The 15,868-nt window shown below is 44.1% G+C and overlaps 1 protein-coding gene across 1 annotated transcript in view; it reads right to left on the reverse strand.

Annotated features, from left to right (window-relative positions):
- The window catches only part of MTA3 (metastasis associated 1 family member 3), a 181,248-nt gene that overhangs the window by 115,740 nt on the left and 49,640 nt on the right, over positions 1-15,868 (reverse strand). Inside the window, exon 4 of the mRNA XM_006133984.2 lies at positions 13,330-13,456. Within this exon, the coding sequence (XP_006134046.2) occupies positions 13,330-13,456 (127 nt within the window). The remainder of the gene's footprint in view (positions 1-13,329; positions 13,457-15,868) is intronic.

Here is a 15,868-nt window from a genome sequence, read left to right on the forward strand (position 1 = left end):
AAATGTGAATCTAAACTTTTTTGGAGTTCAGTGCCCCATATGGTCCACTAAAAATTGCATTCCCACCAAATCAAATTTGTAATGAATGCCTTCTGCCAGTTGGATACACATTAAGAACCCCGTACATGCATGAGAACACAGAGTTCAAAAACTACTAAAATGCCCTATCTGGATGAATCATTGATAGGAACTCAAATGCTGTTTTGCTCACTGAATTCAAGATCCTTCATATTGTTATGAGAAATGATTTAGCTAAATCCAGTTGTAACAAGGTGGCAGCATTTCCCATTGACCCACCTTTATCAGTAGGTACTGGAACTCTGCATGGGCATAATGTTTTATTGTCCGTGACTTACCACCACCACCTCACTCTGGACATAAGGGAGATGGCAGTATGTCTCTAGGCTTGAAGGAACCAGGTTCTAAAACTAGAAGGTAAGATTTCTGTTGATATTGGTATTTAAATTGCCAACAAAAGGATACGGGTTGAGGAGTTGGGGCGCTAGTCCAGCATGTCTGCATTCTATGCTAAAGTACAGTCAAGGATAAATGCCTGTCCTTGACTGTACTTTACAAATTTAAATGCCTGTCCTGTACTGTACATTTAAAATTTATACTGGTATACCTGTGTCAGTCAGGAGTATGAACAAAAAAACATTACCCCTCTGTCCCAGCAGTATAGCTATGCCAACAAAACCCACAGTGAAGGTGCAAGCTATGCCAGGACAAGTTGACACATAGCTAATGTCATTCAGGGAGGAAGTCTTCCTATACCTGCAGAACACATGCTTCTATCGGCATATACTGATAATTGCAAAGATGCATATGCATCACTATTTCAAACCCAATTTAAGGGGCTTGGGTCAATCTCTTATTGTCAGACACATGCCAGAGGCCATACTACAAATAATAAAGAGCTACAAATTGAAGATGTGTGTATGTAGAGCATAAACACTGTACAATTAAAAAGAAAAAGCAAAGAGAAAAAACACACAAATGTCCAACAAAATTGCCACCTGTTCCCCACTGACACAGAGTTGCCAATAATATGATGCAGGGGAAGGGGAGAGGAGGCCTAATGTAAGAAAATCATTAATGAACACTAACTTTTAAAATTTCAACTGACACTCGGAAGCAATGATGGGATGATTAACCCTGTGATTGGTTTATATTAGACTGGATAATCATTAAAACAATAGTACAGGTTGAACCCGCACAAAAGAGTCCCAGAGAAGGACTGATGGCTGGGAAGGCTGGTGGCATAGGAGCCGACTTATCAGCGGGCTCCGGGAGTGCTGCAAGAGCAGTGGAGGCAGTGGCTGGGAGCCCTACTGCGGGAGTCTGGCTGGCCCAAATCAGCAGCAGGCTCTGACAGTGCTGGCAGTGGAGCTGGCAGTCAGGAGCTCTGGCACAGCAATGGGTTCCAGTGGGGCTGAGAGCCCAGTGGGCCGACATGGCAACAAGGCTGACATCCAGGAGCCTGGCGAGGGCAGCTGGTAAGGACAACAGGCTCTAGCAGAGTCCGTGCAACAGGGGATCAGCAGCTCTGCCGTGTTCATGAGCCCAACTGGACCAGTGGCATGGGGGTAGCCGGCTGGGAGGCCAGTAGCCAGCCCAGGAGTAGAGTCGGACTGGTGGTAGGGATGTTAGAAAAAAAAAGTATTTTTTTTTTGTAAAGGTGTAAATGCTGCAGATTTTAGCAGTTATACATTAACCGCGGAGGAGGTGACTTCATGGGAGCTGATGCACGTGGGGAGAAAGTTTTCACCTGACCCATGCTGCTGCCTCTGTATCAGAGGCAGCAGTACGGGATGGGGGAGGCAAAGGAGACTCCATGGAAGCCAGTGCTCACAAGGGCCTGGGGGAGGACAGCTTGTGTGTAATCATGAAGGTTAACCAATGAGCACAGGCAAACTCTGGTCCTATAAACTTCCTCGTTTGGGACCAGTCCGACCAAGGGTGCCAGACCTCCCTATTTTGCTGCCTGAAATATCATGGATTCTGCTCTCAGACTTGATGGCTGAATACTACTGGGGTCTGTATAGCCACAGAAACTCAACAGTCACCGTCTAAACATGAATATCAGAGCCAAAGTGGAAAACTGTGTAAGTGTGAGCTATGTCTGGGGCCAAAATAAAATGAGTCAACTGAGAAATATCTAATTAGTGATCCAAAAATAATTCAATAATTCTTGATCCAAAAATAAATAAAAATAGAATGCACAAGGAATCAAATTTATTTATTTTCAAATGGATCACAGAACACTAGAACTGGAAGGGAAACTTGACGCGTCAAGTCCAGGCTCCTGCCTTCACGGCAGGACCAACTACCATCTAGATCAGTGGTCTCCAACCTTTTTAAGCACAAGATCACTTTTTGAATTTAAGCGCAATCCAGGATCTACCTCAAAACCAAATACCCTTGCCCCGTCTCCTTCGTGCCCCATCTCTGAGGCCCTGCCCCCGCTCCCTCCGTCCTCCCTCCTTCATTCTCCCTCCCTTTCACCAGGCAGGGGCAGGGGATTAAGGCGCAGGCTCTGGTCTTGGTCTAAGGGATTTGGAGTATGAGAGGGGCTCTGAGCTAAGCCGGGGTCAAGGGCTTGGGGTGGAGGAGGGAGTACAGGCTCTGTAAGGGAGTTTAGGTCCAGGGAGCTCGGGGCTGGGGCAGCAGCTTGAGTGTGTGTGTGTGGGGGGGGGGGTGTTCATAACTGGGGCAGAGGTTCCGAGCTGGCTCCAGCTGGACGCTGATTACTTCAGGGGGCTCCTGGGTGGTGGTGCAGTGGAGCTAAGGCAGGCTCACCCCTGCCCTGGCCTTGCATAACTCCCAAAAACAGCCAGCAAACGCCCTCCATCCCTAGTCCTCTTGTGCTTCCCCCATTCTATGAAGATAGAGGGTGAGAGAGCAGGAACCCTGACATCAACACCCCATCCTCGCCCCTGCCCCGCTCTGTACCGCAAGCAGGAGATTCCTGGGGAGGGGCAGCCCCAAACACTATATGCATCAAATCACCCAGTTCTCAATGCAGGCTCATAGCAGAGATGTTATAACTGCTTGCTTAAAAGTCTTTGGTGTATATCCTAAGTCAAGATGGGTCCACAGTTCTTTCCGGTTCGTGGTTCCCAGCAAGGCTGCATCTGGGGATTTGGAGCAAAACTGAAGGCAAAAAGTGGAGTCTGCAACATGGCGTTTTAAATCCATCCCTGGTCTCTTCCAAGCTGGAGAGAGTCACATGGTCAGTGGCCAAGTGTGTCTTTTGCATTTAGAGATCCACTGTCCCTGGAGCCTCGCTCGTTAGCATATCCATTGGCTGAGCATTCCTCTGCTTTGCTCAGCCACAGACAGAGAAGTTTCCAGCATCCATACAGAGTACATGTTTATACCCCAAATACAGACACTATACAATTACATGAACAGCATCTACAGAATCAGTAGAAGGTAAGCTTTTGTTTGACACCTCACATGCCCCCTTTGTATACACTTTGGGGCAAATACCACCCCCCATGGGTGAAGCGGTGATCTGGCTGCTCCTGTTAAAATCCAGTAACGTGACAAAAAAAACTCAGAACAAAGGTTAACAACTATCTCAGTAGCTAGATTCTTTGAATTTTTCCCCGGGTTGCATTAGATTAGGGCAAGAATTTTTTATGGGGTGCCATTCCAAGAATTTGGTAAATTGTCAAGGGATGCACTCTTCCATGATATTAATAGAAGAGGTGTGGGGTCTGGGATGGAGGTTGGGTGCTGAAGGAAACTTGGGGAGCAACTTGGGTTGGGTGTGACCCAGTACAAAGGACTGGGGTGGCAGAGGGGTGCAGGAGTTTGGGTTGTGACCTGGGGCAAGGGTTAGGGATGCAGAAGCAGGGATACAGTGGGTTGGGTTTTGTGGGTAGATGTGGAGGAGATCCTCTTACATCATGTTCCACTCCCAATTGCTGTGGAGGCAGATGTCTGACACAGCCTTGTCAAGTCTCACAGACCTGATGTGGCATTCACACATTTGGCAACACTGTCATGTCTACCTGAATCTTTCTCTCACACTCAAAGCTCTATTGATCCAGGGATCAGACTCCTACCCAGGTATAAATAAGATACCTGAAAGGTTGCATAGTCTCCCTTTAAACTAGGGATGTTAAAATGAGTGTCATTAAGCAACCATGTAACCAGGACGGGCTGAGATTTGGAGGGGCCCAGGGTAGAAGCAGGGGCAGATGACTGTTTTGCGGGGCCCCGGGCAGCATAACTCCGTGGGGCTCCCCCTTTGCCACGGCACATGCGCGGGGCTTTTTTTAAGTGCGGGACCCGGGGCGGCCTCCCCGTTCACCCTGCCCTATATCCGCCCCTGGGTGGAAGCATAAGTCCCACCATTTGGGGCCAAAGCCCAAAAGCTTCAGCTATGGGTGGCAGGGCTCAGGTTACAGGCTCCCTCCCTGGAGCTGAAGCCCCCCATACCCAGAGCAGTGGAGCTCAGACTTTGGCCTCTGTATATGGAGTGGCAGGTCTCAGGTAAGCTCAGACTTTGGTTCCTGCTCCTTGGGTCGTACAGTAATTACTGTTGTTAGAGGGGAGTCACAGTGGAATGAAATATGAGAGCCCCTGATACTGAATATTGTCTTCCACTGTCAACTGATTCTCCAGCTCAAGTCCACGAGGTCTGAGCTGAGTCTAAAGATCGTAGGTTCAAATCCTATGGATCACATAAGTGAAAAGCATTGTACATAGTCACATAATTAAAGACTTTATCATAATGCACATACAAAGTGAGACAGAATTGCAATTACATTAGTAACTGATTTTGTAACTTTTGTGTGCTTGCTCTGAGGCCTTAAGGATCTTAATGGGGAGAGAAAGAGATAAAAACCTTTTTAAGTTATCAGATACTAAAGACTGAGCTTCGTCTGTTGCTCTAGGGAAGCTCTGCCCAACAACCCCACGTAAGGAACGAGGCGTGGGCATGTGGGAAACTTGTCTTGCTGCAGCTGACTGTAGATAAACATAGAACATAGTTTAACCTGCCACAGGCTGAGTTAATGCCTTTCACCAGTACTAATGCCAAGAAAAGTTGTTAAGATTAATTTTATGGTTATGTATTAATTATTTGCAACTATGCACACTTGTTCTTTATAAAAAATTACATAAAAGATTGCACCTGGAGATGCATAATATTTGGCAGCTCTGTTGATTTCAGAGCTCCAACCCAGTGTTCAGCAAATTGTGTAGCATCTTGAAACAGTTTCTCTCCCCAGGCCAGAATATAATGTGATCTGAGGACAGGTATACCCAAGCATTCTCTTACTAAAATCCCCAAAATCCAGGGGAAAAAATAGCTTCTTGCTACGATAAGAGACTGTGCTGGAACAGGTTACCAAAGGATGTGGTTCTCCATTCCTCAGAATCTTCAAATCAAGATTGGCTGTGTCGCAACCACAAGTTGCTGAGATTGATCCAAGAACTAATTCATGAAATTCTGTGGCCTGTGGTAGGCAGGAGGGTGGACTACATAATCAAAATGGCCCCTTGCAGCCTTAAAGATCTATGAAATTCTACCATGTGGCTCACAGCAAGAAACAGCAGCTAAGTGTTTGCTCCTGGATAGGAGCTGCTCTGAATTGCTCTGAATTGACCTAAAGTTGAGGGGGGCAGACTATGGCCTGCAGGCCTCATCCAGCCCGCCAACCATTTTAATCCAGTCCTCAAGGTCCCATTGGGAGGCAAGCTCTGGAACTTGCCCTACTGAAGCAGTGACAGATCCCCTTTCTGGCTGGCTCCTACACGTAGGTGCAGCCCTACATACAATTTCTATACTCTGATGTGGCTCTTGGGTCAAAATGTTTCCCCACCCTAACCTAGAAGAATACTGACCAGTAAATAACTTGCCTGATTTCTTTCTGATACTGTCATGGTAATTGTTTCTCACCTAGCTGTGATTAAGAGAATTACCATTATTACCCATCTGTCCAAACTGATTTCTCCAACACAAAAAACACACAACTGTATTTATCAACCAATTAACTGACATCTTCCAATAAAGATATTTAACATTAATTACATTTAGATCAGCAAGCCTGCTTGTTTGAAATCTTGTTTTCACAAACACTCATTGGTTTTAAAACACTTTTCTATTCCCAAACCAACGCAGACTGTTTAGCCCCACACAACTCCTACTGCATTACACTTTATAAGTTTTTTAACTGTTCAACAAAACAGTCTGAGAGATGCTAATGTTATTTTAACCCAGATTTCTGAGGAGAAAGCCAAATAAACATTACAGCAAGAAATTACAACTGAACCAGAACATTTATTAATAGGTACAAATCAAAGACCATGAAAAAGGTACTACACATAGTGTTGAGTAAGTTAATAGTAGTAACAATGTTCCTTCATATGGTTGTGAAGGAATATTTTATTTTTAAGTATGTTGGGTTCGGAGAGCAATTACAAATGGCTTCAGAGATTAATTCAAATCTCAGACAGCTTAAGCATAAAACTAGCTTCCCCAATTCCCACCTAACTCTTGGGACCATAAAAAGGAAAAAATACAAATTCTGTGCATCAATGATACAGAACAGTTAATAAATCTATACATATTCTCTACACATATTCAACTGTTTGAACCTTACAAGTTATGTTGAAATGCAGAAACATCACAAAAAATAAAGCAATCAAAGTTAGAAGCACAACATGAAGGAACAAAACAAAACTGTTTATTCAGTAAACATTGTATCCATCATATTCTACTCAAATCACTGCACACACTCATTATTTTCTAGCATGTGTGCTTAGGTAGCAATTACAACAGAAAGACCAATTTAAATGCCATGGTTGAACAGGCCAAATTATGATGCAAAACAAATAAACCCTGGATGCTGTGTTATTAAGCTTCCTATAAGTTAATAAAAAAACCCTAATGTCATATAATAACTATAGTTTACTGTATTAAACTTTCAGATACATACTAGTTCTAAATAGAATACATTCTCTTTTCAGTTTCCTGTTAACTTAATTGGAGCTAAAACATTTCACATAGGAAAAGGACATATTAATCATACAGCCAAAAGTTGGCATCTTAAAAACAAACCTGTTACAAAAGTGTTAGATATTTAGACCTTATTTTTACAGTTTATACTTACTCGTTGACAAATTACTGGTTATTGTTAGCTGGTCAAATTAACCAACATGTAGTTAGGCATAATTTACCACTCCCCTTCAACAACTTGCATTCATTTAAGTACCAAAACCAAATAGATTTTAGAATTACAGTGAGAAAGGGAGAGCCAAATTAGTCCAAGGCATGTCTTATTTAATGGAATTAAAGACATTTCTACACTGCAATTAGACACCTGTGGCTGGTCCATGCAGGCTCAGGCTGAGATGCTGTTTACCTGGAGTACAGACATTTGTGCTCACGCTGAAACCTGGGCTCTAGAACTGTGAGGTGGGAGTGTCCCAGAGTTAGGCTGCCACCCAAGCCCGAACACCTAACCACAATTAAACAGCTCTTTAGCCTGAGCCAGCTGGCATGGGCCAGCCATGGAAATCTAATTGTAGTGCAGGCATACCCTACCAAACATCTAGGCTTTTGTAAAACATGGCTCTTTGGGTCTAGCAAATTTATCTAGCTTAACTATTCACAATATTTAAAAAATGGGGGGTCAGCTATCATTTATTTGATTTTGCTTCAGAAAAAAGTTATCTGAATTAATTTATAATCAGACAAATTTAGAAATAATTTAAAAAATCCAAGTTTTGAACTCTGAAGGCCTGATTCTCCTTTCACTTACAATGGCTTTATACTGCTGTGACTCATTAACTTCAAACTGACAAAAGGCTTCAAGATACACCCACTTGAAGGTTACACCATGGTGTAAAGGGTCCTCAGTGTATAGGAGAAAGAAGCTTCAAGTCTCTAATCTTTCAAAGTACATTCCCAAAAAGGAAAATTAAACATAATTTATATTCCAAGAGAAAAAATGTTAAAGTAGAGCTAATTCAGAAAGCACATTTCAGTAATTTAAGAATAAACAAGTTAGACCATGAAGGAACAGAACAAAGCATGGGCAAAAAGGAGTTGCAAAACTAAGGGAAGTGTACTCAGTTACATTATTAAAAACTTTTTAACTAGAAAGTTGTTTGTTGATGTAAATCAATTAAATATATTATGTGCTCAGCTGAGTAAAACATTTTTTTATTCCTTTAAATTACAAGAACAGCAACACAGGTAGTTTCCATCATGGGAGAAGATGTTGGACAATTTTTAAGCTCTGCATTAGAACTGGGAGCCTAAAGCAAATGAGAAAGGCAAGTCCACCAATAAAATTAAGTATCAGAGAGGTAGCCGTGTTAGTCTGAATATTCAAAAGAAATTTCCACTACATGCATCTGACGAAGTGGGTCTTTGCCCACAAAAGCTTATGCTCCAACACTTCAGTTAGTCTATAAGGTGCCACAGGACTCCTCGCTGCTTTTGCAACAAAATTAAGTTACTCACCTCTAACTTAATTCATTTTGGTACCCCTGTCAACTTCTGTGTTCATCACCTTTATTTGAATGACCTTCTCCTCTGCCATCTGTACTACATGTCTTTTCCATTTGAAGGGCTAAAACCTCTGGTGATTTAAATCCACATAGCTCCATTTTGGAGCTAGGACAATTTTTATTCCCTGACACTCTGGTTCTTTGAGTGAGTACTACTGAGGTGAGAGAGGGGGAAAAAAGAAGAGGGCCCTTCTATTTCCCCACCAATTTTTTCCTCTTTTTTCACTAATTCATATTAAAAACTGAGAGAAGTACTGGGAATTTGAACTGTGTAAATTAATAAACATCATTCAAAGCAAGGAAAATGCAATATTGTGTCCATGTATTTTGATAAACGTAGTTTCATTTTAGAAATTCATTACAGTACATGCACTTGTTCAGGAAGGTAAAAAGTAATTCAGGTCTTGGTAACTCACACTACAAAATTACTATTTTTTGCTCAGAAGTAGAAGAAAACACCATTTTTTATGTGTGCGCTACACTGTGTAATTACTACAGCATACTAGGGATGTTAAAATGTGTGTAATTAAGTAACCATGTAACCACTGAAACTTTTAAGCCCTGTGCATACTGGCTCTTGCCTGCCTCCCTAGCCTATCCTGAAATGCTGCCTCTGTACAGAGTTACACTTTCACATCCATCTGCATACCGACAGCCCTCCTTTGTTGCTGCCTCTGTACATGGTTATACTTTCACATTCCTCTGCGTACCAGCTGCCCCCTTCTCCCTGGCCCACCCTGCTGTTGCCTCTATACATGGTTACACCTCCACATATCTACAATATACAGTAGCATTTTAAGGGAAGAGTAGCGAAGTGTGAGCTAGTGATGTTCTACTCTACTTGCTCCTAATATTATAGCTATCTTTGCACTGGAAGGTGAACAAAGGCAATTTGTTCTATTAGAGCAGGAGTTCTCTTGTAATAAATAATAATACATAAGAGTGATTTTCATGTACAGATTTCAGTTAGATGAAATGTTGAGTGAGCAGTATTATCTCCATTTCGTAGGGCTTGTCTACAGGGAAATAACTGCAACGAGTTATGCGTCAATTTATAGCACACTACCTATTCTGCAGGAACTCCTTGTGTGGACACTCTTATCATGCACTAAAAGTACCCTTGGTGGTTTATCTTAGGACAAAATCAAGTTAAAATGCACAAAGGTAGATTACTGTCCTGCAATTGCCTGTGAAAAAAACCCCCCAAAGATACAAAAACTGAGTCATACAGTGAGACTGTGACAGAGCTGGGAAATATTTTTGTTCTATTCAACTGCTAGTCCTCGGTTGTATCCTCTAAGACCACAAATGCCCTCTCCTGTGCAATGCAAAGTACAGTGGACTTCCGATAATCCAGCATCTTTGGGACCTAGGTGGTGCCGGATTATCGTATATGGCGGAGTACCAGGAGGTACTATAAGGGGGCATACTCCAAACCCAACCCCTCTCCTCCCCCCACCTCCCACCTTATGCTTGGGTCCCAGAGCCGCTGGTACAGCCATACGTCTCCCTCCAGGCGCTGGGGAATGTGCGCTGAGAGGCCAGCTTTTCAATGAGCTGACCAGGATGCTGTGCGCAATCCAATCCCCCTCCCCTCTTCTTCTCTTCCCCAGGGCCAAACACCTCCCCTCCCTGCTGTCACTCAATCTCCCTTCTCCCCCAACCTTATGTCCGGGTCCCAAAGCAGCTGCCTGTGCTCAGCGGCCTGCTGTTAGCACGGGCAGGCTGAACGCTGTGTGCGCTGGGGACCGTGAGCGGAACAGTGCGGGCCGTGAACGCGCATGCGGCTCATAGTGGCCCAGCCGTGAGAGAGGCTGACCTGATCAGTTCCAGTTGATGCCGGACTATCAGGAGTGCCGGACAACTGGATGCTGGACTATTTGAGTTTTACTGTACTTCCTTTGGCCAAAGTGGACAAGCTTCGAAATACTGATGACTTCTCAAGTAACAGACTAGACTGGATGTACTGGGAGACCCAAAATTGCCTTGCATTACCAGCCTATAATTGTACCCTTCTCTTCCATTTACCTTTGTTCCTTGTTTCTTTTATCGCAGCATCCCTTTTAGTCTCATTAGGATGTGTCTACACTACAAAGTTAATTCAAAATAACAGTAGTTATTTTGAATTAACTTTAATAGCATTTACACAGGCAAACCACTATTTTGAAATAAATTCGAAATAGTGGAGCCCTTATTTCGAATTTGGTAAACCTCATTCTACAAGGAGTAATGCCAAATTCGAAACAGCTATTTCGAATTAAGTGCTGTGTAGACACTTAATTAGAAATAGGGGGCCTACAGCCCTTCCCAGAGAGCCCTGGTGGCCACTCTGGGCACAACCAGGAAAGCTTATTCTCCTCTCCCTCAGCCCCGGAGACATTAAAGGGGCCAGCTCCAAGCCTGCCAGCCCAGAGCCAGCAGTGGACACCGGAGCCCCCGACCCAGTGGCCCCAAAACATGAGCCAGCAAGCCACTGGCAGCCAGCCCTCCACCACTCCCCAAGGGCAGTCTGCCAGCTCACAGGAGCCTGACAGGGACTGGAGAAGGCGGGTGCCTTCCTGGTCCAGGGTGGAGATCATGGACCTTATTAAGGTTGGGGGGGGATGCCCCCAACTTCCATGATCTCAGCCCTAGTTGGAGGAACATGGCCGTCTATAGTAGGATAGCTGCCAGCCTGGCCACCAAAGGCCACATGCGAACCCAGGAGCAGGTTTGCATGAAAGTCATGTTGGTCTGGTGAGACCCCCAACCCTGAGCCATGAGCTTCCCTTCCCCCTTCTTCCCCTTGCTTCTCCCTTCCAGTTCCCTCCTCCCTGGTTTCCCCCTCCCCTCTCCCACTCTCTCTCTTCCCCAATGTGGCCAGACAGCCCGCCTCCATCACATCCATCTTATTTGCCTCCTTGAAGCATACAGGACAGAGAAGGAGCAATAAAATCAGCATAGTCTATGCTGGCTCATCTGATCCTGAGAAGCTGAAACATAGATATGAGAAGAGAGTGATTAAGGCAATAAGCTGGCCTTGAGGCTGCGAGAACTGCCACCGGCTGGCACCTATGTTGATTCGAACACACACACAGTCCCTGGAAGAGGAATTTCCCACTGAGAAAAGAATCCCCAGTAATTCCAATTTAGTTATCTCTCTTACAAGTGTAAATTAAGTTCACAACTCCCTTGTAAGAACTGGTCTCACAGCAGACAGACCAGCACCAATTGGCATTACAGATAAGAAAGAGAAATACGTGACCCCATGAGTATAAAAGATGGGCCCAACACACACTCACTTTGAGTGTCATTCTACCCTCTACCTGCTGGTCGGGTTAGGTGTTTGACCTCCCGAGGTTATATGGGGACGCCCACCTCGTATTTTCGTCTTTCCTAGGAATTGAGGGACTGGCCCTGGCCTGACATGCTGGAGTCGAGAGGCACAGAAGGGGGTAAAAACTGTACCTGGATGTGGTCCTCTGTCTTAAGTGTACACATAGAAAGAGTAAGCTGTTACTTGGTACCATTATTTCTATTTTTCTATCTTTATCTTCTTTGTAACCATTTTTAAGATCTATATTTTGCTAGCAGTATCTATATTTTGCTAGTAGTTAAGAAATAGAGCAATAGCCATTGTAACCATATGATTTATAAGCTTCTTTAATAAACCTGTAACTGTTTAAGTTTTAACCTGACTCCGTCAGTTGCTGTAACAGAACCAAGCACAATTTAAAAGAACTTCAGCCGGTCTTAAGGGACAGATATAGGGAGCCCTGACTGTCGGCTGACACCCTTGCCCACCTCCTTTTCCCAGTCTCCCCAGAGGTCCATCCCCCCCAGTTTGGTTCAATAAATCCAGTTTCTATTTCTGACATCAGGAAGGGGGGCTAGGGACGGGTCAGTGGAAGGATGTGAGGGAGGAATGAGGCACGAGCCCCCAGTGGGGAGGACCAGGGAGGCTCTGAGGGCTCCTCGGGGTGGACGCTCTCTCCCTCGGGGCCTCCTGGATCCTGACAGCCCCCCAGTGGACCCCCGGATGGCAGCCTGCAGCAAGTGCAGCCGGTCTGATGGCAATGACCCCACGAGATGCACCGTCATGCCCAGGGGTAGCTCTGGCTCCATGTGGCTTAGTGCTGTGGTGTCCCGAGTGCGGGCACTCAGGGCACTCCAAGACAGGACTGCTTTGCTGTCCCTCATCGAGGTAAACAAGCAAGCGGGGAACCCTGAGAACTGTCTGTCCAGGGTGAGGGTAGGGTCCCTTTAAGTATGGAGCTCAGTTAGCCTCAGGCAGCAGCCCCACACATTAAGTCCCAACTTGATGCCCTGATGGCACTGGTTCTGGCCAGCCTTAACTTCAGTTCTGGGTCCACTCAGTGTGGCCGCACTATTTCAGAATAACAAAACGCTATTTCAAAATAGTTTTTGTGTATAGATGCGTTATTTCGAATTAGTTATTTCGAATTGTCAGATTATTGAAAAATGAAGGAAGATATGGGTAGAAGGATGTCAAATCTATACCCCCAAACTATAAATTTTAATGTTGTTTAAATATAAAAGATCTCTAAGGATATGATAGCAGAAATGCTCTTGTAACATTTAGCCAAATTCAGGCATTATATCTTTTAGGGTTATCAACAAATGGGTTGGATCAAATTTCCTTTTAAATCTTTGTATCCTGTCACAAACAGCTCAGGATTGCAATCCCAGCTATACAAGTCTCCAGCTCAATCCCCAAACTGTCGGGCCATGCTCGTGGGCAGAGTGGACAACTCATTGCAACCGCCAAAAATTAGATACTCTTAAAACTTTTTTTACCTGATATGTGTTGCAGGAAGGGACTCATACTGGCGAGAAAGAAAGAGCTCTCTGTGCTTCAACTGATGCTTCTGTTTATCAGTCAAATCAACCTCATTTGTAGTTTCGGACTCTTCTTCAACTTCTTCTGCACAAGGGTGGAAGACAGTATGAAATTAGCTCTGCTATGTAATACAGTTGTATCCTGGACCAGAGAGCCCTAGGATCCCAGCAGCCAGAATGGTGCCAGGAGCACAAAGGCCTGGGAAGCCTCCAGGGCTGCAGAGCCCCACCGACCCAGTGGCCCTGGTGCTGCGGAGCCCCGACAGCCCCAGAGCTGAAGGGGTAGTGACAGCACCAATGGCCCCAGCAAAAATGGAACCCCAGACGCCGTGAGGGCAGCAGAGCCTGGGAGAGCTCTCTGCTGATGAACCCAAGGAGAGCCCTGAGTCGGTCAGCAGAAGGGTGGAATTGACCTCCCTTGGCCCAACAAACTCCCTCATTCAGGGAGGTCCAACCTGTATATCAATTGTTGTCAAACAGGTTGCTATTTTATGCAGTCTTGTAAAATCATTTAAACACCATATGTGTTATTAAATTCCTTTAAAAATGATATTTTCTCTTCCTCTGTTTGTGCTTAGGAGTCTTTGAAATGAACAACTCTACCAGACATTGCCATTAAAGCTTTACAGTCTCTCACTAGCAGCACAGAAGGAAAATTTTAAGTATCAGAATAATTTTTATCAAAACAATAAGTACTTGATATAACACAGTAACTAGAATGGCACACATCGTATTAAAGTTTGCAATATTTTAATCTTTTAAAAGCAGAGCCATGTATGGAATATTTTGTCACTTTGCTCCATATTTGAACCTATACAAATCTAAGATACGTTGGAACCAGGTTGGCACGTGATAAATCCCACTGGGGCCAACAGGAGTAGATACTGCTGGGCAGGATTGTAGTGGGATTAAAATAGCTTCAAATAATCCTGAGGCACTGCTATGAAAGCTGACTGAGACACCTCAACAACATTGCTTCTGTATTGGTAGTGTTTCCTATGTGTGTCCTAGAGTTAAAGGAAATACTACAGTGACAGTCCCCTTAACTATTCTTCTACGCAACATGGATATTTTACAACAACCCAATGTAGCGCTGATGCTGCTAAACACTTACGCCTGTGTGTTCTGTCATGATAGAATGAGGATTCTCTCCAAATTCAAGATTGTTATCCTAATCCATCTGTTCCTCATTGCCCTCTGGCTCCCTAGTGGATCTTTTCATAGCAGCAGGGGAGAATACTCCCTGAAGCAACTCTAGCTATGTGGAAGCCCAGTTCTCCCACCTATCCAACTGTCTGCCCTACTAGGTAGGCTGCATATGCAAGGGAGAGGAGAGGAACAGTTTACTCCCTACTGCCACCAGCCCCACATGTACCCTTTCTGGTGAGGTATCAGAGGTAAATCACCCACCCTTACTTACATATAAAAAAAAGTAATTAAAAATAAATGTCTCCCACAGAATCTGAACCCACAGGTGTCTCAGTTCTAACACTGGTACTCCAACACACACAATGCCACACACTGTTGAGACTACAACCCTTTCCAGAGGTCTAATTAACATAACAGAGCCAAGCTGCAACTGAACACACCTGGGGTGCCTTGACAACAGTAGGTAGAACTGTTGCCACAGTATTACTACGGTAATTACTTCCTTCATTTAGTCTGTGTAATATCTTACTGTTCAGACCATGTACCAGAGACAAAGTCAGCTTAACAGTTTACATTTGTAGAGATCTGTACACTACTGAAACACAAATCAATAGGAAAGGGAAAGAAGGTTGTTAAAAGAAAAATATGTCGATCAAGAGGGAAAAAAAGCAAAAGTTTACCTTTTATACAGGAAACACTGCACACAACTCTCTATTCAAATGCTATTTTTAAATGGTTATAACAGTGTTAATTTGTGTTACACACTATTAAATTTCTTACATGGCAATCTTGTGCTCATCATAATACTACATCTTCTCTGGGGAAACTTTGGCCACTTCAGATAAAAAAACTATTATGCCTCTTCTTTATGAAGTTAGTAATTAAAGATGAAAAGCAACAATGGGGAAAATGTGAAAGGTTAACATAATGGGTTTGACAACTACAGTGAAGGTGAATCACAGTTAGAAGCTATATCTGTTTCAGCTACAGTACCAAATCCTAGCAGCAAAATATATAATGAAGTTCAAAACATCAGTCTTTTCCTCTTCAAATACAAAAATGTCAGCAGTTTTATTTATTTACATATTTTTTATTTATTTAGAGTGTTTACAAATCCAAGCTCTTGGCATTCTTTGGGTATATTGGCCACCTCCACCTTTTAGAACAGGGGTGGACAATAATTTTAAATGGGGGGGCACTTTACTAATTTTTGAAGTGGCCCCAGGCCATCCTGGAAGGGGCGGGGCCTCGGGCGGAGGGGGCAAGGCCAGAACACTTCCATGCTCCCCTGCCCACAGACCCTGATTGGCCTGGGGGTAGGAGAGCATGTCAAGTCTTTGCCCCGCTC

Source organism: Pelodiscus sinensis, chromosome 3 (assembly GCF_049634645.1).
Source record: "Pelodiscus sinensis isolate JC-2024 chromosome 3, ASM4963464v1, whole genome shotgun sequence".
NCBI classification, from domain to species: domain Eukaryota; kingdom Metazoa; phylum Chordata; order Testudines; family Trionychidae; genus Pelodiscus; species Pelodiscus sinensis.